The sequence below is a fragment of the Sinocyclocheilus anshuiensis genome, unplaced genomic scaffold (genome assembly GCF_001515605.1).
Source record: "Sinocyclocheilus anshuiensis isolate Anshui unplaced genomic scaffold, SAMN03320099.WGS_v1.1 scaffold194, whole genome shotgun sequence".
In the NCBI taxonomy this organism is placed as follows: domain Eukaryota; kingdom Metazoa; phylum Chordata; class Actinopteri; order Cypriniformes; family Cyprinidae; genus Sinocyclocheilus; species Sinocyclocheilus anshuiensis.
Genome location: NW_015546074.1, coordinates 2,047,919 through 2,072,520, shown reverse-complemented (window position 1 = coordinate 2,072,520; position 24,602 = coordinate 2,047,919). Strand labels below are relative to the sequence as shown.

General features: G+C 35.8%; 1 protein-coding gene across 1 annotated transcript in view; it reads right to left on the bottom strand.

Annotated features, from left to right (window-relative positions):
* The window catches only part of LOC107699837 (neuronal PAS domain-containing protein 1-like), a 52,795-nt gene that overhangs the window by 4,243 nt on the left and 23,950 nt on the right, over positions 1-24,602 (bottom strand). The window contains exons 4-10 of the mRNA XM_016501237.1: positions 15,656-15,723; positions 13,369-13,458; positions 6,001-6,175; positions 4,819-4,931; positions 3,515-3,711; positions 3,126-3,232; positions 2,434-2,581 (exon numbers count right to left, since the gene is read on the bottom strand). Coding sequence (XP_016356723.1) covers positions 2,434-2,581; positions 3,126-3,232; positions 3,515-3,711; positions 4,819-4,931; positions 6,001-6,175; positions 13,369-13,458; positions 15,656-15,723 — 898 coding nt within the window. The remainder of the gene's footprint in view (positions 1-2,433; positions 2,582-3,125; positions 3,233-3,514; positions 3,712-4,818; positions 4,932-6,000; positions 6,176-13,368; positions 13,459-15,655; positions 15,724-24,602) is intronic.

The following is a 24,602-nucleotide window of genomic DNA, read 5'->3' as shown; positions in this document are numbered from 1 at the left end:
TTGATCTTTTTATTTTGGTGCGTCAATCTGTTGAGTTACTTAGTATAGGAAATTATGATCCGCACTCACAAGAACAGTCTTCTTTTTTCTTTTATATAAAAGAAATATAAAAGAAAAAAGAAGATTGTTCTCGTGAGTGCAGATTATTAAGAAGTGACATGTGGCCAAGTATGGTGTCGTATACTCAGAATTTGTGCTCTGCATTTATCCCATCCAAGTGCACACACAGCAGTGAGTAGTGAACACACACACACTCTGACTCTCTAACCATTAGGCCACAACTGCACAACAACAATAAAACCGTACAATACCAAACTAGCTTATAAAATGTTTATTAACAAAAGTGAGTAAGACAAGGCATGGCACCACATGCTGTATTGTGTATATAGACTAATACATTACATAAAGTTTAGCAAACACTGTGAAATCAAAAAAACATTTTTTTAAAAGCCTACGTAGCGTAACATCAGGTAAACATCAAAGACAACAGGCTTTTCAAAATGAAAACAAAAAGAAAATTAAAACAAAGAAAACCAACATATTCAAATTCTCTGGTTAAAGAAACAATATTTTACTTTACTTTTACATGTCACTTGAAAACCAAATCCTCTGTCAGTCATTGTTTCCTCAGTATTGATGTCATTTTTGCCACACGCACCTTTGCGATCGTGTGGACGTGGCGAGTATAAATAAGGCTATACAGTCTCTCTCAGCGCCTCTCTCAGTCTCTTCGCGTGATCAGTGAACTTTGATTCCTTCTGCACTGTGTTGCACTCTGCAGCGCAAGCTGTATGGAGCAGAGCAGAAGCTTTCAGTTTGAACTAAATGGTTTTTATTTCTATAAAAAGCAAAACAACAGTGGGGACGGTACCACAGTAGGCAAGTAATGTATTCAGTGTACGGTCAAACACCGGTAACACCGACTACCAGCACAAGCTTAATTCTAAGTCAGCATCTCATCTTGTTACATAGTGTGTAGTTTTATCTTGTTGTTTAATTTATGTTTATTTTATTTTGTATTACATGGTCTAGCATCCTTTTTTTAAATCACTGAACAGCACATTGGTCAACTGTCATTTTTAATTGTGCTCTATAAATAAATTTTACAAGGTGGAAAAAAATATATCCAAAATGGTAGACAGATCGAGAGAAGTGATGAAATGTATTGAAATGTATAATAGTTTGATCTAATTAAAATGTACTAATTCACAAAGAAGGCAATCCCAGAATGCACTGCAACAAGCTCAGTAAAAATGAGATGGCAGACAAATGAAGAGAGGTTCTATAATGTATCAATAAAAACAGATGCATGTGGATTTTTTTGACCCAAAATTTGCGCATGCTATGTATTTTATACTTCTTAAGAGTATTGCGTCATTTTCTTAGCAACATGTGCTAATGGCAGACTCTATTAGGATCAACTGTCAACATAATTTCTCGTGTGCTGTGCAGCAGAACTGCAATTCTTCTGGTGTCAGTAAATGACCTTTGCTGACTATGTAGAATGTTCCAAATCAGTCACTGGCTACGTTTACACTAGTGCGTTTTCATTTTAAAACGCATAACTTTTGCTACGGATACGCTTGTCGTTTACATTACCCCCGCGTTTTCGGCCCTTGAAAATTCTGCAGACCACATTTTAGTTTGAAAACTCCGGGGGTTGTGTTTCAGTGTAAACGTGCCAAAACTGAGACTTTTGAAAACGATGGCGTGGCTGCCCACATTTGCTCTGCGCATCCTTGACGACCGTGTAAACAATAACATCATGCTCACTGTTGTACCTGCATGAATGGTCATGTGACATGCGTTTTCGGTTGTGTAGTGTGGACAGAGATCGTTTCTGAAACGCAGTGAAAACGCAAGTGTAGACGAGGATCGTTTTTATTTTAAAACGCCATTTTAAACTGAAAACGCACTAGTGTAAACAGGGCCACAGGAAGGTACCTTACCAGTAGGCAGCAACACAGTTCACTAGATTTTGGAACACACCTACAGAGTTTCCTCCTCACAGAGATTAACAGCACGGTAAGAGAAATACTCGCTTGTGATACCGCTTCCAAACACACACATACACTAGAAAAGCCCTTCTGAACATGAACATGGCTCCAGCAGGGTGATATAGAAGTTAATTAGCTATCGTAATTACAAAGCTAATTAACTAAAACACCATTCAGCCAGAAAATTTTGACATCCATTTGGTGTAATTATATAGCACCAGTCCAATTATCACTGAAATTCAGCCAATTTTTTTCTTGTTTTTGTCTGACTTCTTTGAACGTGTACTCTTGTGTGATGAAGATTACTGTAGACAGATGGAGAGGAAGAGCGCTTACAAGGGCCTCTGTGGAAACTCTCAGCACATTAACATTTTTTTTTTTTTACTGTAGCACAACACTCAAAAACACAAACACACAAGGTCACTAAGAAACTGACCTGAGCACATAGTTGACCCAGATGACGTTACGCTCATGGGGCGCTTTGTGGTTAATGGACACGGTGGCACAGGACTGAATCCAGAGATAGCCTCCTCTCCTCTGCAGCCAGCGATAGTACCCCGTCACAACCTGCCCTTTCCGCAGCACTAAGAGAGAATGATAAAAAATATATAGAGTTAGTTATGGAGTCTGATTAAATATTCGATTTTAAAATGCAAAAACCACATGAGATGGCTAAAAAAAGATACATTTTAAATCCTAGATGTGGAAAAGTTACACAATTTGTTTATTTGGCTAGGGGGTGCTGTTGTCAAAATGTATACAGCCGCTTCAGACTCTTAAACTGACAACAGATACAGCTGCTCCTTAATGATGAACTAAAAAAAGTTATTTTCCCATTCTATTCCTTTTATTATCCACCTTTTTTTCCTGCCACCCTCACTTAAGCTCTTCATATTTCCTTATCATCCTACAATCTAGGTAAAAGCTAATAGCCTGCTGTTGGTCATTATGACAAAATAAAACCCAATAATGTGACTGACATGAAATGCATACTAATAAATAAATAAAAATACATTCATATGTATGATTTCTTTTATATAATGTACAACCTTGAGAGAGATGTGTGATGTGTAATAAGCTTTTTTAGAGATGGGGTTGCAAGTAGATCACAAATCCTGACAGGCTTACATTCTGCATGGCTCTGCCTGATGGTGTCCAGGTCTTCTGCATGGATGAAATGGTAGCAGGTATGTCCAACCACCTCAGCTGGGCTCAGGTCCATATACTCCGAAATCCTACAAAATCCACATGTAAGAGTGACACTGGCATTTGATTTGGCCAGTTTGCTTTATTGACACCAAATGAGTTTTTATTTGGAGTGCATGTAAATTTTAATCACATTTTTCAAACACTTTCAGCCATGTATTGTAATTCTATTCCACAGGCTTGAGACATAGTGTTGATGCGACAACATATATTTGTCACACATTATCATTTACACCAATTATGGGCAAGCACTATGGCAAAGGTAGCAGAATATTCCGTAACTGAGACTGAAAGGCATGCTGGGAGGTTACCTGTTCTCACAGTAGGTGACCTGCAGGTCCATGTTGACTCTGAACACAAACATGTGACTTTCCATGCGCACCTCATTGAGCGTGGAGGGCGGAAGCGTGTGTGCCAGAGCGACCAATCCCATTGGTCGATGCAAGGGGCGGGAGGAGCCTGGCACCAGAGCTGGCCGACACCGAATCCGACCTGTCACATGAATCACCTGATAAGAAATCAAATGAGCAGTTCAGTTTATGAAATAATTCAATCATAAAAAATTAGTAAATGCTAATATGCTAGTCCAGCGGTTCCCAACCACGTTCCATGAGCCCCCTACTTGCCATTTTATTTATGCACATTATTTATACCTGTATTTTACATTATTTCTAATTGTAATAATAAAATGCGACTTATACACTGATGCAAAATAAGTCGCACTGGGTCAGAATTGCATTATTTTAAAAAAAACACACACACACAGATGGCACTGGTCATGTGACCAAAAGCCATCATAATGGTTGGCTAGTATTATTCATAATTCAATGTAAAAGACTTGAGAACACCTCTTCGTAAAAAAAAAAATAAAAAATCTGACTGATGGCATGCGACTCATGTGCTGGTCTGAGCAGATGCATTAACTATGCAAGTCTGTTTCCGCCACTGAATAAAAAATAAAAGGTAATTATGACTTCTTTTCCTCACAATTATGACTTTTTTCTCGCAATTGCGAGTTTACATCTTGAAATTTTAACTTTTTCTCAGAATTGTGAGTTTATATCACACAATAATAACGTAAGAACTGTGAGATATAAACTCGCAATTCAGACTTTTTTCTCAGAACTGCGAGTTTATATCTTGCAATTCTGACTTTATAACATGCAATTGCGAATTGTACGATATAAACTCACAATTCTGAGAAAATATCAAGTCTTTTTTCCCCACTGGCGGACTTTATAACTTGCACTTGCGATTTTATATCTCACAATTCTGAGAAAACAAGTCAGAATTGCACATTTATATAACGCAGTTCTGAGGGAAAATGTCAATTCTGCAAGTGACTCAGAATTGACTTAATTACTCAGAACTGAAAATGTTGTCAAACGCATTTCTGAGAAAAAGTCAGATTTGCGAGATGTAAACTCAGTTGCAAGAAAAAAGTTTGACAGACAATAACAGACATTTATTCAAGTTCCAATGTTTATCATACAGAATTTTCACACTGAACATTTGTCTTTGTGTACACATGCCTTAAGACTACAGAAAAAAAAATCCTTAACATTTGTGCCACAATTTAACACACGAGACTGTATGTCTCACATGAAGGACTCACTTTATAGCCCGAGGATTTAATGTGGAGGCCACGCTTGGTGAGGGTAGATTTCATCCTGATGACGAAGCCACGTTCTGATAACTCACTGACTGTAGAACAGGGACTAGATGGTGCTACAGGAGAAAACACGCACATCACAAAGATATCCACCCTTTGAACAATATTTCACTATCCACGGATATATGACAACAGAAATTAACAGCTAGACCAGAAGTGTACAATCCTCCTCCTGGAGGGCCAATATCCTACATATCTAGCTCCAACACACTTGCTTAGAAGCTTCTAGTGAGTCTGAAGACTTTGATTAACTGATTCAGGTGTGTTTAATTAGAGTTGGAGCGAAACTCTGCAGGACAGTGGCCCTCCAGGAACAGGTATGGGATGCCCCTGAGCTAGACAGTCAACACTGTTATGGAAAATCTTAACTATTTTGTGTTTTGGTGAATTCATGTGAATTTTTATGATCTCATTTGTAAGGAGGTTTTTTTTTTTTTTGTACAAAGTTTAGGGGGGGACCTTTTTGCTTTGTAAGGAGGGTTTTTTTTTTTTTTTGTACAAAGTTTAGGGGTGGACCTTTATGCTTTTTTGTCTAAAAATGTTACTTTTGCGTGTGACCCAAATTCACAAGAATTTGCCCAAATGTAAAAGTGTTACATTTTCTTATTAGTTCGAGTTGGGACAGCTCAGAACAAGCAATGTGGAGGAATAAAGGACATTTTCAGTATCATTTTATTTTTACCTGTGGTACACTTACATTCTTTTTTTCTTTTTTTTTTGCACCATTAGCAGTCATATTTTAGTTTTTCATGATCATTTTCCACCCTCTCTCTGACCCTTAGAATGAAACAATGTTTTTTTGCTGATCTGCTTCAAGCCTTCTATGCAAAAACCCTCTTGAAAATGAGAAACAGCACTTTCCTGCAGAGCGGCTGGTGTTCTGCCCTGGATCAGCACAAGATCTGAAGGGTATTGGTGTGCCAACACCAACTAGTGTATGTGGGTGGTCGTTTTAATGCATGTATCTTATTGATGACACAAAGTTATTCCGGCAGCATAGTTTCATCATAGATTTTGAGTTCTGAAACTTACAGTATAATTTTTGTGTATCTGAAATATTTTGTGTCAAAAAAATAGAGGTAAAAATTTGAGTTGAATGAAGCTAGACCTCTGAAGTTGTGTTACCTGGTTCTGGAGTGCCGGCCAGTGAGGATGTGGAGGCGGGGCTTGAAGCGCTCTCATGGGACGTTTGACAGCCTGCCTCTGCCCGGAGGTGTGGCCTAATGCCAAGACGCTCCGCCATCTCAACATGATCCGCAGGGTGGATGTAATCGAACACGCTACTGCCAGTCAACTCAACCTAAACATGCGGATACACACATAAGCATGCACACAGAGTAACATTCATATAAGAAACATGACATAAATCACAACATATTGGCTAACAGCCAATGAGAGACCTTGAAAAACACAAGCTCGCCTATAGCTATTCCTACATTTGTAATGTGTAAGTGTACACACACACACACTCCTAAATCCTTACACTTGGGAAGCAAACATCAGAGAGAGATAAAAGCAATGCAACACATAAAACATTAATTATAGCGTACCATGACTACCTGCTGCATTTTATAAAATGTATAAGAAACTCAAAACAGGGTGAGCTTCATAAAACAAACTGACCATGTATAAACTTCATTTATATTCCTAAAGTTCTGTCGTCATTTACTCAACCTCATGTTATTCAAATCTGTATGGTTTTCCTTCTTCTGTGGAACACAAAAGCATGTCCAAGCTGCTCTTTTTCATACATACAAACAAAAGTGGAAGTGGATTTATTTAATTTAATTTGTAAGTTTTGTTTTTAAATAAAATATATAGGAATGGTCATTCAGACTTTTATGGTTAAAAATAAATATATAAAGGGAAAAAATGTACCTTTTTTGTATATTAAAAAGGAGCAATCTGGACATTCTGGAAAACATCTCGTTTTGTGTTGCACAAAAAGAAAGAAAGGGATTGGAATGATGGGTACACGAGTACACTTAAAAAGTGTGTGTGTGTGTGTGTGTGTATACACAATATAATTTTTTACTTAACTAAGGGTGTAAAATAAAGTAATTTGCATTTCTGTGACTCCTGGATCTATAAAAAAGTAATCTGTGTGGGTCAGGTTTCATTCTAAAGTATCTTGATAAAAGGCCGGTTTCTCCCTCACACCCTTGTCTGTGGGACCATTTATTATGGGATTAGATCCATTTACGGAGGGATTTTAAAGGATTTTCTGCTGGCCGTCAAGGACACTAATGTGTGTGTGCAAGGCAGGTTGCATGCAAACAGAGGGAAGAGCAGAAAGAAGAGGAATAGGCGGTGGAGTAAAGAGTGGAGCTGTGTAATTGGGGATCAGTTGAGGGATGAATTGTGAAGAGTCTTGGGTTTTAAGCCCGTGTCGGCTAATTGAGAGGTAAAGGTGGAGGTAAATCCAGCAGACAGGGGAACTTAATCTGATCCACAATGCTTTGGAGAGGGTTGTTTAGTTTATTGGAGTGGCACTGATGGGATCTCAGATGTTTGGACGCAAGAAGACATCAAAGGTGCATGTAGAGCTTTTGGGAAATATCAATTAAAAGGATCCACTGGAGGACCCTCGGTATGTAAGAATAAATGTAATTGTGAAAAAGCACACAAGAGACTATTCGAGGTCTAGAATAGCATTTGGAAGTCAGGTTTACTGCAGTGTATCGGTTCATTAACAATTCATTTCAAGGAACTAGTTTCAATAAACTGATTCATTCACTGGTACATTTAAAAGTATTTTTTATTTTTTATTTTACATTTTACTTTCCAATACTAAAGTACAAATAACTTTGTACTTCCACTTACGTACATTGGCTATATACCTGGACTTTAAATTGAGCAAAATTTTCACAAAATACCCATATAAAATGTCTAGAATATATTTATTTCACACTGTGTCTTCCATGGGTGCTGCGATTTTAAAAGGCTGTGTCAAGTTAAAACAGTGAAACTTTGAAAGCTTGTCTCGAGACACGTCAGCGTTAACGCTTGACGGACGGCGTTTCTGAAGCTTGGTTCTGACGTGACCGTCATAGTGACAACAGCCAATCACATTAGTCTGCTGGTGTTGCATGAACGCGATTGGCTAGCGTCTGCGCTAGGGTATTTGCATAAGGTCATCTGATTGGTTGACACCTGCGTTGGCGCTTGAAAAGTTGAAAAATTTTCAACTTCTGCCACGAGCAACGGATCCAACGCGACGCGGCGGACGCACCCACAATTCATTTCGCCAACGCTTGACGTCACTCCATTCAAAGTAAACGAGAGGCGTTGATGCTGACTGGGTGAATGGGGCGTGTGAATGGGGCGTTACGCTCCATCTTGCTGTTTTTGAACACAAGAACACGTCCTATATGAACAGCTCCTTACTTATTCTGTGCTGCTTGCTCTCAATGAGTGTGGTGTCCTGTAGTAGAGTGTGTCAGGGGCCGTTCACACAAGACATGTTCTTGCATTCGAAATCAGCTAGCCGCAGTGAAATGAAGTAAAACGTGTGTATTGAGACACTTAAGTTTAACTCTGTTTAACTTGACACAGTAGTGCTCATGGTGCAACACACATAAACTACCAGACACTACCATTTAAAAGTCTGGGGGCAGTAAGAATTTAGTTTGAATGAAATTAATACGTTCGGCAAGGATGTATTAAACTGATCAAAAGTGACAGTAAAATACTTATAATGACTGGGAGGACTAGAGTAAAGATTGCTGAAAATTCAGCGTTGCCATCACAGGAATATTACATTTTAAAATATATTCAAATTACATAATATTTAATAATATTAATACTAATAACATAACTCTTTTCCCTGTATTTTTTAACAAATAAATATATAATTTTATCATGTATATGCAAGTTATATTTAAATATTCTAATACATTTTATATTTTTATATATCCTTATTTGTCATAATTTCTTAATTACCTTCTGACAGCCATAATAAGAACCCAAAAGAACGATTTGTTTGAAAATCAGACATAAGTAGAAAAGATCTGCAAAGAACCAGAGAGATGCTGAAAGAGGAATGAGAAACAGAAGAAGTGAGAAAAGGTTGTTGGTAAGTGTTAAGAAGAGGGTTACGAAGAGAGGGAGAGAGCAAGAGAAAGGCATGATATAAATAATAGCTAGGATTTAATATGTATGAGGCATCCGGGCAGTTGTCCACAACACTCTCTCCGTCTGCTTCTGACTGATGGGAGAGGAGCAAGAGAAGAGGACGAGGAGGAGGCAGAGGAAGAGATGGGGAGGGGGCAAGGTGATGGGTCTGCATACTAATCAGCCCAGGATCAATTTCCCACCCCATTCGCCCCTCCACATTTCCCAGATGCTGTGGCTTTGGCCGTGGAGAGGTGAAGAGAGGCTAAGCTCCTAGACCTCCATCTAGGCCTGAAGCTTTGGCTTCTGTAGGGCAAGCAGCCTGGAAGCAGGCATATCATCCCGCTCTCAAGGTCCCTGACCCTGCGTAATCCGCCTAAGGAACCCTACTGTCTTTCGAGAGGTCACAGGGATTAAACAGAACGGATGGCTCTATCTACGATGGCGTGTCATGACCTCTGGCACCTGGTAACAAGTGGGGTCTTATGCTTACAGTTAATGTATTTCCTCCTGCGTGACCTCTGAGACCCGACAGAGGCCGGAGTGAAGGACCGCTGCGGTGTAAACGCTACCAGGACACGCTTGACTGAACTGATATTTGTGTGATCCTAAAAACCTTCTGATCTTAGGCTTTTGAAATGCTTGTAATTATTGTTGTATACAAAAATAAAGTTAGTCCAATTTATTTTATATTTTAGAATTATATATTAAAAATATTCATAGAAATAGTTTTTATTTGAATAAAAAATGTAAATATAAAATTGTATTTACTTATTTGAATGAATTGGACCAGATAATAAAGGAAATGCAACAAGTGTCCAACATTCCTGGAGGTAGCCCATGATGTTGGAACAGAAAACATCCAGCAGAATCTAGACGAATGGTGGCAATTTTGACACATTTGAAATGTAGGAAAATTTGAATGACTTTAGAATGATTTTTAGAAACAGGGTAATAATACATTGGCTATTCTCCAAAACCTAGCATGCAGCCTTCCTTGACCGATCCAGAAATGAAAGCTCCTTTTTAAGATTTCTGCTAAATTTTGCTGGCCAAAAAAGTCAATTGTCTATTGCTAGTAGTGTAGCGATGTATTAATCACACCTCACATACGGCAGAAGTCACTCTCAAACCAAGCAGCTTTCTGTTGGTCAGTGCAGCAAGATATTGTAATTGTTTGGGGAATATTTCACCCTCATGCAAAATTCAAGATTGCATGGATTGCTTTACAGTGAAGGTAATCCCAGAATGCTCTGTGTCAAACTCAATAAAAGTATTCAAGATTGCAGACATGAAATTTTAACCAAAAATAAACATTCATCATTGAATACAGAAAACCATCAATAAAAATAGTTCACTATAATATATTCAATAAAAGTTGTATATACATAAATATTTAATCTAATGAAATATTTAATATATACCCAATATTTTTGTCTGATATGTATTTTTTTAAGTGAATTACTAATGTCAAACTGTATTAGAATAAATTGTGAGATGTGTGTCTGATGCATGAGCACCACTGTTTTCTGTGGGGAGTTTCTGTTTATGTAGCCTGTTTCAAATCAGTTAATTTAAGATTTAGGATGCTGCCTAAAGATGCTATCACACATTTACCATCGTTGGATGAATGTTCACAGGTGAAATCCAGTCATTTTTATATTTAATAATTCCACACAAACTGGAACTTTGCATCAGGTCAAAAAATTTCCTCATGCAGATTTTGGAATGGGTTCAATTCAGGATTCGCTGCATTGACCAACAGACAGTTGCTTAGTTTGAAAGACTTGTTTTTTGCTCATGAAATCATGCCAAAATTTCACTAATGTTATCGCCAGAGCCTTTTCACTGGGGAACGCTGTGCCCCAGCTAAATTCTTACGTGGCTTACGTAAGATTACCAACCTGAGAATCAATCAGCTTATCTTCATTATCATTCATTATGCATCAAAATGCATATTTGTCATTCATACATTGTTGGTCATTCTATAAAAACACTAACAATAATACTAACTAATTATATAATAATAATAATTCTGTTACTAATAACAACATAAAACGTACTAAGATCTGGTGAGCTGCTGGGTTAATGAATATTAATAACATTGTTTGTGTTTGCTCTAATTTACTGAAATAAAAACAGTGACGGTAATAGATGAGTGCCAGCCAATGAGATTGCCGTTTGCGCATTAGTTCCGCCCACAACCAAAGAAACTGGAAGTGACTTCTGCTTGTTCTTAAAGGCTGAATAATTCCAAACAAACTCCACTATTTTGACAGGAAAATACACCAAAGAATATAATTTACACGTAGAGCATCAATTCTACAGAAGACTGGCTTGCTCTCCCTCTTTTTGCATGTGTGAGAGTTTTATGGTGCGGCAAATACGCTGTGCATCCATTGAGATGAATTGAAATAGTGTGCTTTAAATACAGCGAGCGAAACTCTCAACGCGCAGTGTTAAAAATGAGTGAAGGCAAGTGAAATATCTCCGTTTAACTTATACTTAGCCTCCAACTCAAACACTGGCGAGTGAAATATAACAATTTATTAGCCAATGGCTAACGATAGACATTATTTGGTCGCTACTTTGTACTGCAGCTAAAGACGATTTATATCCAAAACTTGAAAATATGGGCACAGTTGATGTGCCTGTGCCCCAATGCTGGAAAAGGCTTGAAACGCCCCTGGCTGCTGCACCTTGAGAATGTGGTTCAAATTAGAAAGAATCATTAGCTTCCAGACAGCCAGACAAAATAAAACCTCTTTTGAACATGCGTCCTGCTCCTGCAGGTATTCGGAAATCAGAGCTTGTCAATAATGAAACAGCAAGACGGCCATAAAGGGTTGACCACCCAGGTGAAAAAGAAATATATTTAAATTGTGCTTTTTGTGCTTGTGTTTAGCATATTCCTTAAAAGTGTAACTAAGCATATATTTATTACCAAAGTATTTCTAGTATACTTGTTATAAATACATTAAAAGTATGCTTCTGTTTAGCATATTTCTTAGAAGTATAACTAAGCATATATTTAATACAAAAGTACTTCTAGTATACTTTTTAGAAATATATTAAAATGCAATTCAGTATATTTTTATTGCACTTCAAATAAGCATGTTGGGAATACAAATGTATTATAAACATACTACTTGAATTTCAAGTATATTTTTAATACATTTAATACTACGTCTTTTTCACATGGGCACTCACAATTCCACTTGTTCTCCTCAACCAGCCGAACTCATTCACATCTATTTTCCCTCCTAATCTCACTATCTGTCCTCCCATCCCCCCTCACACCCATCCCAGAGTGTGTGTGTTTGTGTGTGTGTGTACTCTTTTTTGCCACACAATCAATGTGGCTTTTAAGATGTCTATCGATTTGTTCCCGAGACAGACCCCGGCTCACTGGAGCGACGCTTTGATTGCTGTGCGAGTAATTACTGTTATTATTTATGCATCTGGGTGAAATGGCAGGACTTAACATTCCCTGTACAAGAGGCCACAGGCAATCAACAGAGAGCAAGCACCTGGAGAGGCGAGAGGCCCAAGAGAGGAAGAGAGCTGGAGAAATGAGCACAGGGAGATTCACAATACACAAAAAACACAATCATAGATGAACACAGATGAAAGTATATGCAGGTCTTTTATAGCATAAACTAGGACTGTCAATCGATTTCAGATTTAAATGGAATTAACTGCAAGACATGTCAATTAATTAATCGATCACATTAATTGCATATTTCAATATTTGTCTAATATAGCGTATTGATCTACACAAAAAGCATTCTTGCATTTCATGTTATTACATAAATGTAAAAAATATATATATATTTAAATGTAATTTTTAAAATGTAAAAAAATAATTATAATACATTTAGTTAATATTTATAATAATTTAATATATTAATTGTTAGTCTATAGACTTTTTTTTAAAGACTGGGTTAATTTAAAATTAAATTAAATTAAAATAATAATAATAATAATAATAGGTAACACTTTACAATAAGGTCCCATTAGTTAATTAGTTACTAACAACGAGCGAAGCAATTGTTACAGTATTTATTAATCTTTGTTAATATTAATAAAAATACAACTGTTCATGTTAGCTAAGGTACATTAAATAATTTTAAAAGACAACTTTTGATTTTAGTAATGTATTACATATTTGAATAATGTTTAAATGCTGAAATGAACATTGATAAATGTTTTAAAAGTATGTTTCATTGTTAGTTCATGTTAACTATAGTGTAGTTATCTAATGTTAACAAATGAAAACCTTTTTGTAAAGTGTAACCAAAATAAATGCACTAAATTAACACATTAAATGAACAGCCCAAGCATAAAGTATGCTACAGTTTATAAGCGCTTTCGTCTCACCTGTGAAAGGCCAAGGTAGATGGACACAGTCTCTGAGATATACAGAAATCGGCCTTCCTGACTGACCACAAACACAAATCCATCCAGAGACTGCAAAGAGAAAAACAATTACGGATCATTTGTCTGTTCTACCTGAAAGCAGAAGTTTTGCACAACACAGCACAATCACAGCCAGTCATATCGGATGTTTAGTGTCAATATGAAGTCAAAATTGTCATTACTTAAAAAAAAAAATTTCAGCAAAATAAGTAAAAAGTAACTAAAAATGCTTTATTTTTTCAATTGCTGTGACCAAACCCTATTTTCACTTTATGTTGACGTCAACATGAAACATTGCCCGCCCACTTTTTGGTCTTTTCGCATTGGTCTGAATGAAAATGCAAATTTATTCTTTGCCACTAGGTGCCGCTCTTGGAGCGGTAAAATAGCGGTTTCCCCGGTAACGCTGCACACAAAGCAGCACTGCGCTCACAAACACTGCTTTAACAGGCATTACAGGCATGATGAAATGAAAATGAGACCAATCGGACCAATCACCGCAGATTAGCGTCACGCAAAGGAAGGGTTTGGAAAAATGAATCGTTAAACGAATCGTTTAGGAGTCGTTGAGCAAGTAAGTTAAAAATAAATGCATATTACAATGAAAGTGTTTTTTGACCTTGCATTTATGTCAACCTGTTGTTGGGGACTCCCAAAACCAATATATGAACCTTTCATAACCCATAATAGGGGCACTTTAATATTTGATTTTATTATTTCATGTAGAGTCCATTAATTACACTCTTTCACTTTGTCACATTATGGAAGTAAACCTGGTTGTGAATGCTGTTTTAAAGTAAGCACATTTCAGACTTGAAGGAATCAATCCTGAGCAGCAATACAACACTTCTGAACAAATCTCAAGATTTATATGGAATCAAGCTGTAGACATGAGCATCGACATCAAAGCAAAAACAGCATGAGCAAACCACAAACCTCTTTTAGAGAAACCACAACAGCTTCAAAATAAACTCTGGTGCACCAGACAAGTGGCTGGCAGATGAAAAGCATACAGTCACCCCATTAAAAGACTAATATTAATTGCAATAACACACACAGGCACGAGTGAAGCAGAGTGGGCACTTTAGTTGAGACTGACTGATGTTGTGGCGGTAGTCATTTATGCAAGTGACGAGTTCACTATGCAAATGAGAGTGGACCGGAATGACGGGAATGCTTGAAATAAAGCACAATTATCTAGTTATTACTGACGAGACAAAGAATCATAAGGATTTTCAGAAGTGTTAATTTGATTTCTATCAGCGCCGTCCATCTTTGAACAATTTAAATTTTTCTCAAGGTAACCTTCTAATAACATTTTTTTTTTTAAATCTCATACAAATTGCCCTTTTCAAGTCAGACATCCAAATTCCAGGACTTATGGCACACAGATCATCTTAAACAATAAAGCAGATTATTTACAAAAGTGGACCCAAAAAGTTTGGACACAACATGTGTGAATAATGTATGAATGTTATTGCATTGGGTAGTTAGGTAGTTTTTTTTTTTCATTCCACTGCGCTACTTTTTTACTGTTTTTCTATGTAAACACAGATTAGACAGACATCTTTGAACATTGCTCTCGCATCTCACATCTTTTGCAGCATCTCACATGACACGCATTGTAAAAATGTTACTTTTATAAAACACGTCTTGAGAGCTTGCATTTTTTTTTCCCATTCCGCTGTATTAATATATAATATGTATTCATATATTAGTAATGTTGTGAAATATTGTTGCAATATAAATTCAAATCTGAATTTTCAGCACCATTACTCCAGTCTTCAGTGTTGCATGATCCTTCAGAAATCATTCTAATATGCTGATTTGCAGCAAATTTCAAAATCAAAAAACAGTTGTGCTGCTTAATATTTTTGTGGAAATAATTTTTGCCGGATTCTTTGATGAACAGAGGTTTTACAAAACAGCATTTATTTGAAATAGAAATCTTAGGTAACATTATAAATGTCTTTACTGTCACTTCTGATCAATTTAACGCATCCTTGCTTAATAGAAGTATTAATTCAAAAATAAAATTAATAATATTAAAAAAATCTTGTTAACCCAAAGCTTTTAAATGGTGTGTAAAAAGGCCTAAAATATCAAATAATCTAAAGCGAAAATAATAAAAAAAATTAAGAACAATAACAATTTAAGAGCGCAAGAGTCACATAAAAAATGCACTTTACATTAATATTGTTCATAACATTAACACCTGTAAATGTACATAAACTAAACTTATTTTTACCTGTAGTAGATGAGCTCCCAGGTGCTGTTCAAATATGTCAGTGACCAGCGAATGACTTGTTCTTCGCACTGCAAAAAAAAACAAGTTAAAAAGCAATCACATAATGTTCAAGCAGCTGTTTAAACCTAAACATGTCATTTCAAAAGAAGCATAAATGTCAAATGAGCTACAAAATTATATTTTATATCTAATGCTACAAAGCCCACAACAACCTAAACAGATCAACTGATCACTAAATTTAACTTTTAAAAAGAAAAGTAGGATTACTGTGATGATGTAAACATACAAGCATAAAGAACAATTCCAACCTCTTTAACATAAATTCTAATATTCTGAAACATGACACATCTTGACAGTCGCACTTTTAGTTTACTACAGGAGGAAACGGCTGTTAATAGCATTAAGCGGCTGTTAATGCACCTTCCCAGTTCTTTACTGCTGTTTCAGAGAGACTATCAAAGACAGCGACCGTCAGATACATGCTAATTCACCCTCAGCACACAATAGCATCCTGGGCCGCCTGTCATCACAAAACAAACAAATTTACAAATCACACAAATGACATTGGTGCATTGCAAACATGCCTGGCTCTGATCTCCGCTGTGGAAGCCCAGCTGAAATTCCCTGCACTCACAGCAGGACGTCCATGTGTGTGCGTGTGTGTGTGTGTGTGTGTGGCTGGGATGTGTGTGTGTGTGTGTGTGTGGCTGGGATGCGTGTGGCAATCAATAAGTGTTTTGAGAGAGGATGACAGCATTTGTCTGAGTTGCTACTAAACGGGAAACAGACCGTGAGCTCACTTCTCGAAACATTTTTCCTGCGGTACTCCTGCCACGATACAAGTGTTCACCTGACAAAATACACAGCTTCAGGAAGAAGCGTTCAGCGAGACATTAGAAACAGAAAAGAAAGGTATAGTTAACCTAAAATAGAAAATTTTGTCATCATTTATTCACCCTCATGACAACCATCGGGGTACACCTTAGCATCATTTTAAAAAGAGCACTTATTAGGCCAATAATATACTAAAGTTTTTTGGGTGTTAGTATCAATATGTTAGTTGCGTGTTTCTAAGCATTTCAGGGGCCCTTTAAGTGTAACCTGAATGTACTGTAATGTTCTTGGACACTTAACTGCATGTTAATCACAATTAACTGAAAATGTATTATAGTTTAAATTTATATCAAATGCAATTGCTTTAGAGCACTTTTTGACCCACTTTAGTAGGATTTAAGTACATCTTTATGCAATTATCATAATTCTATTGAATCAGAAATATGGTTGACGTGTACTGCTTAATGTACTGATTAGCATTTACGGTAAACTAAAATATACTTGTGTGCCATGAAGTTGTATTGATTTTGTAATTATTAATTATAAAGTTGTAAATGTATTGAAAAATGTATTCATTTCAAATGCGAGACTAAAGTTAAAATTATAACCAAGTACTTTACAGGTGTTTTAGTATATTAGTCAATGCATCAAAATAAGTATTGTTCTTTAAAGCATAACAAAAAATTACAACATAATGATTTAAAATGTACTATAAAGTAAAACTTTAAATTTGACATTATTAAAAAGTGCACTTTTAAAAATGTATTTAAGTGACTTAAGAAACAATCACAAAAGTGAAATCGTGAAATCTTTTTAAGCACACTTAAGTGGCCTTTTATTTCATTAATATTATATTAACTGCAAGTACAGTTTTTAAAAATATACTTTAAATATTTGAATGCACTACAAGTGCACATTCATTACAATTATTGTACTGTATGCACAATAAATAAATAAAAGCTATTAAATGTTGTTGGTAAAGATTTTCAGCGAAGACTCACACAAAGCGATCATATGGCTCATTATCAGGAAAAGAGCAGCCAGGACAATTCACAAAGTATCTCCTTTTTAGTTCCACTGAAGAAAAAGAAACCAAGGTTTTGAATGACATGAATGTGAATAAATGATGACAGAGTTTTATTTGACATGTTTTTGGTAATCTATTACTTTAACATCAGAACACACTGAAAATAGCACGCAAGTCCACACATAAATGTGTCCCTGCACCCAAACTACACACCCCAAAACTCAGTAGCATTTTAAGAATGGGGTCCCCTCACAGGAATATCAATGAGTCTGCGCCATTCAGAGTCCTGAAAAGGGGGTTTTGCGCAGAGAGCGGGATCACCACTCAGTGCGTGTGGGTACAAAGAGAACTGCTTGTTCGTCTTTGGGGGTCACATGCATGTTGACGATTGAATAGTTTAGTAACCCCCCTCATCCAAACACTGAGGGTCTTCCCACAGAGTCTGAGTGATGCAGTCCAGCTATAGGGCAGGCCTGACAGGAGCCATACTGCCTGATGGATGGACAATGGTCGGCCCTCATTTCCCAAAGTCAGCCACTACAGCAGAGGCTAATGTGAAGTCGAACCTGGGCCCAATAGGGCAGAGGGTGAGAATGATAGTGTTTGTTTCTCAGCCTGGGGGTAAAAAGGATCTTTTTGTTATAGCTAATCGATTAGTAGTGGATACGTAATGATCTGTGTTTTTCATGTGGATATTTTAATAATTACTTGTTTTGTCACAAAATTTACTTCAAATCTTCTATCTATCTATCTATCTATCTATCTATCTATCTATCATCTATCTATCTATCTATCTATATATATATACACACACACACACACACACACACACATTACAAAAAAATTAAATAGGTTGTTTTCTAGTTTTGTTTTAAATAATAAAGTATATATATAAATTAAAAATATTAACAACTTGTAAATTAGAAAGGTTAAACATTTTTCTTTTCTTGTTTTATTTGAATTAATATTACACACACACACACACACACTTTGGGGGTCACATGCATGTTGACGATTGAATAGTTTAGTAACCCCCCTCATCCAAACACTGAGGGTCTTCCCACAGAGTCTGAGTGATGCAGTCCAGCTATAGGGCAGGCCTGACAGGAGCCATACTGCCTGATGGATGGACAATGGTCGGCCCTCATTTCCCAAAGTCAGCCACTACAGCAGAGGCTAATGTGAAGTCGAACCTGGGCCCAATAGGGCAGAGGGTGAGAATGATAGTGTTTGTTTCTCAGCCTGGGGGTAAAAAGGATCTTTTTGTTATAGCTAATCGATTAGTAGTGGATACGTAATGATCTGTGTTTTTCATGTGGATATTTTAATAATTACTTGTTTTGTCACAAAATTTACTTCAAATCTTCTATCTATCTATCTATCTATCTATCTATCTATCTATCTATCTATATATATATATACACACACACACACACACACACACACATTACAAAAAAATTAAATAGGTTGTTTCTAGTTTTGTTTTAAATAATAAAGTATATATATAAATTAAAAATATTAACAACTTGTAAATTAGAAAGGTTAAACATTTTTCTTTTCTTGTTTTATTTGAATTAATATTACACACACACACACACACACACACATATATATATATATATATATAAATGTAAGTACATTAAAATAAAATACAATTTATATCATTTACATTACATCAATTCAATCTTGTAATGAATCGTATTAATACATTTAATTAAGCAAGTTAATCCTGTTTTAAGGATGTTTAGGTATTTTAAGGAAGACCACAATATTGGTTAAGAAAAAAAATAGTTTTATGTTTTTGAAGCATACATGCACAGTTTTAGGAAGTTTAATCTCATCTAGAAAGAAAAATCTTTAAAAATAAATTATTTTACTTCATAAAAGTTTTATAGTAGGCTACGTAAGGAAATAATACTTGTTTGCAAAGTATATATATTGAATTAAGTTTATCTTTTCTTACTGAATTGTTTTAATAGCTTTAAGCATACATTTCACATAATTTGGTTGGATACAGTTTTTAAATATATTTTAGATACATTAAATATTAAAGATAATATAAAAAGATGTAATATTAAAGATACATTAAATATTGTAAAGTTTTTATTATTATTATTTGTCTATTTATTTATTACTGGAAAACAGTTTTTGTTTATCTTCAGTGCCTCATTTATCTGATTTAGTTCTATTTTTATTTTGTGATAAACTCGACTCATGGGTCAGCTGTGAGGGTCTCTAGGGTGCTGAATCTCAATAATGAATGAAATAACTCAAGTCATTTCACTTTCTTCTCCTCCGCGCCCAGCTCACTTTGACTCTCTTTCGATTCTTTCTACTTTCTCTTCTCCTTCTCCCCCTCCTTCATGCTGACAACCTTTTAACCAAGTTCTAAGGTTACTATGGGAACTGCAAGGCTGGCCTTTCATTCCGTGTTAGTTTGCTCAATCCAGTTGGCTGATGGGAATCGTAGGCCGATCGCCTAGCAACTTGTTTACAGGGCGGTGGATGTCGAGTGGCCCACGCTCCCCCACCTCTAACCTCACGCATGGAGACAGGACGAATGACTCTCAGACAGACGAAAAGAGGCCGAGAAAGCGTCTCCAGTCGCAATGTCCTTCTCCGCTGCAATTATCCTTTCACTCTGCCATCCCCCTCTCTCTTCTCTGTCTCAGATGTTACCTCTCTCCTAGCACGGTCAAACATAATTTGAGTGCAATTAACGTCCCTTAAAAGCCCTCAGTGCTTTAAATGCTTGAAAGCAGAAGAGAGAGACAGACACAGAGAGCTGGCAGGAGGGCGAGTAAGAGAAACAAGTGAAAGAAGAAAAGGAAAGACAGCGTGAAAAACACGATAGTGTGGGACCTGGACAAAAGGAAATGAGAGAAAATCTTAACTTATCCAAAATTCCAAAACTGTATGAACATAACTGCACTAATTCACGTTGACAATATTTCATCTTTATAATTATAACAATAGCTGCATTTTTACAATATCTGCACCAATAAAACATTTTTTAATAATACGTCATATATCGGTCTTATTTTTATTTATTATTATTATTTTTTTTTTTTACATTACTTTGTTGTACAAAACATCCAAACATCATGATACATTTATGTGAAAGAAAAATTGTTAAAAAATAATAAGGCACACAAGAATTACAGGTACATTAATTTTTTTATTTTTTAATAAATTAACATTTAAATGTAGTTGAAAATGTAGTTTTTTCCCCCCAAATATGAGTATGATTTATTTTATTATTTAAATTTAGGAAAATTATCTTTTTAAAGAATATATCTTGATCTACATTTACTGATTTTATTGCTGTTAAGCCTCATGTTTATTTAAAAATATATTATAATAATGATATTTTAAAATAAAACATAATTATTTACTTTTTAAAACAAGAACATTATTAATTAAATTGAAGTAAATTAATCTATTTTCAAGAATGCTTAGATATTTTTTAATGGAAAACAAGACCATAATACTGGTTAGGATAAATATTTTTCTAGAGAATATTTAAAAAATATATTTTTTAGAGTTGTGAAAACTTGCCATATTTGCTGGTGTTCTGAATGGTGGACATGATACATTTAATTGAAAGCAAATTGTGTGAGATAATTAGACATGTTTTCAAAGAGTTCAGTTCTTTTTATTAACTAGTCTTGCTTTAAGAATAAACTGACTAAACTAATTTTTTTTAAATGATGTATTATATGTATTTATTATTATCACTAATAAAAGTAAAAAGTATGCAAGATATAAGCTATCATTCATGCCTGCAGAACAAACTGTTCTGGACGAGTTGCGCATCATAGTTTAACACTGAAGGTTAGGAGGTCATTTAAATCCCTAACCCAAATATGAGCAACAGTAATAGTGATGCTTAACTTATCAAATGCCACTAATAACAAACTGTACAACAATTGTTTGGAACTGAAACCGCTTGTTTTGTACTTGATCTGCTGATCCGCATGCACTGCAGGCTAATATATGTGCATGTATCCTTTTAAGAGCTATAGGTCTGACAGTCGGACATAAAAGGTTTAATCACCCCATTATCCATAAAGACTGTCATTCCCCGGCAGAGCCTGCACAACTACACACACACACACACACACACACACACACACACAACACATGTATACACACAGCGCATAAAGAGAGATAAAATATCACTTTTTTTTGTCACAGCCGTTTTACTTTTACTTTTGTCCCTCATCGTCTCTCCATTACTCCACAGCTCGCCCTCCCCTTTCTTTCCATCTCTCTTCCTCCCTCTTTCACTTTCACCCTGTGTGAAGGTCATGCAACTGATTTTCCTCTGTCTATTCATTTTTCAATCCTGGTTTTAAAACGTGGGAAGCAGACAAAAGCCATACCATACCCCCACTCGCGCGCACAACCGCCCCTCCCCTCGCACCCGTCGTCTCCATCCGCCTTGAGAAGAGCCGGGCACGGCCTCACATTCCTGCAGTGCGGTTCAAGATACGCATCATGACCGTAAGCCCAGTTCATTCCAGCAAATGTCAACACCAGGCCACTTCAGTGCAACGATCTGCATCTTACTCGCTGTTAACCACTGGCAATTCAGTTTAGCCAGCCACTAAATGCATTCAAATAGCACTGTGCTATTTTTAAATTAAGCCATGGTCATTTTTTCAGCAAAAAGCAACTACCTAAATTTATTATATAAACCTAAGTTTATTATTATTGTGAACAAAACTCCAAAGACGCTAATATGACTGCATCTGAAATCGCATACTCTCTGAGTACATATTTCAGTTGAAAAGGCAATCACTTAGTGACATTCTATCTAGCAAAGCCATAACTGTCTTGAACACTGAGGGAGATATTTTGTTTAATAAATGTGACCCTGGACCACAAAATCAGTCATAAGGGTAAATTTCTCGAAATTGAGATTTATACATCATCTGAAAGCTGAATAAATAAGGATAGGACAATATTTGGCCGAGATACAACTATTTGAAAATCTGGAATCTGAAGGTGCAAAAAAATCTAAATATTGAGAAAATCGCCTTTAAAGTTGTCCAAATGAAGTTCTTAGCAATGCATATTACTAATCAAAAATTAAGTTTTGATACACTTACTGTAGGAAATTTACCAAATATCTTCATGGAACATGATCTTTACTTAATTCCCTAATGATTTTTGGCATAAAAGAAAAATTGATCATTTTGACCGATACAATGTTTTTTTGGCTATTGTTAAAAATATACCCAAGCGACTTAAGACTGGTTTTGTGGTCCAGGGTCACAAATCATAAAGAAATATAGAACAGTGAAGGAAATTCTAGGTCTAATTCTAGTTGGGAATTAAAATAGACCTTTTTTATATAAATCATAAAGACATAAAGAATTAGAACAGTGAAAGAAATTCTAAGTCGAATTCTAGTTGGGAATTAGAATAGACCAATTTTTTTATTTGTTATTTTTTTATAAATTATAAAGAAATATGACAGTGTAAGAAATTCTAGGTCAAATTCTATTTGGGAATAATAATTATTTGCAAATAATGTACATGCACCTTTCTTTGGACGCCTAATCTGTTGAAAACATTTCTTGTCCTTCTCATTTTCAGTTAGGAATTGGAAATGATACCACATTTTAAATTCAAAATGGCCATATTTGACAAAAAAAAAAGTTGAGTAGTTTGCATCACTGGATATTACAATCAGTCGTTTAACATATCTATCATAAAACAGTTGTCAAATATTAAATGTTTTGCTACTTCCATCTTCGCTCTCTTTCAGTGTCAAAACAGATGCTTTAGGCTGGACTTCACGCTCTGCTTCTGTTAACAGTAAACCCCGCCTACTTTGATCTGACTGGCCATCTTAATTAAGATCGACATTGACGAGTGCTGTTAGACTGCTGAGGCAGACCAGCCTAAAAATGAAGCCTAACTTTTAAACCTTTTTGACAACCTAACAACAAACAAAGCACTGCGTAACGGAGTGCAACAGAGCAGTGCAAGAATTTCAAATATTGTGTAGTATGAATATAATCTCAATGTTCACCATCTGCCATATTGTCGTTGTCACATGACCAAATAGCATGCAGTTGCGTCACTACACTGCCATTCACAACTCCTCGTCTTTGGCCTCATGGGACAGTAAAGGGTTCAAAGTCCGTCTTCTTTGATTTGATTGGCCATCTAAATCATTCTGACATTTATGAGCAATGTAAGCAGATCATTCTAAATAGTTTTTTTTTTTACACTTTTTGTCATCCTAACAACAAATAACGCACTACATAATATATATTTTATTATTGGGGGCACTTGTCCCCCTTCAATGTCTATAGTAGTTACAGTAATTGTAGTACTCCAACCTAAATGTATTTTATTTCAGTTGCCAAGGCAACATTTCAAAGCTGAAGTTTTATAAGTAAGTGGATAAAAATGAAAGTTCTGTCATCAATTATTCACCCTCAACTTGTTCCAAACATTCTTTAGTTTATTTCTTCTGTTGACCACAAAAGAAGATATTTTGAAGAATGTTGGTAACCAAACAGCTGACCGTAACCATTGACTGTCATTTTTTTTTTCCATACTACTGAAGTCAATTTTCATTTGGGTGAATGATAGCTTTTTATCATCTATTTTTATTATTTCAGCTTTATTTCAATTAAGAAAATGATTTTTAATAGTTTTAGACAACAATAACAATAAACAAAAACAACAATGCCCTATACAGCACATGGCGTGTACCATTTTTATTAATATTATGTACTGTATGTGTGGTTATTCCTTTATACTACAGATGAATGTGCAGCATGTGGTTTCTAATATCATTAATTCTTCTAAAACATAACTTTAGTGCCTGATTGTGGGTAATGTATGATAAAAGCATGGTTTGTCTTATTACAGCAATTCTGGAGTGTGATGATCGTGATGTGAGACACTCGTCTGTATCATATCATTTGGTTTTTCACAGCCGCCTACATTCATCAACTCACAGGTGCCGTTTGTGTCTACACACACACACACACACACACACAAACACACACACACACACACACACACACACACACACACACACACACACACTCACACACACAC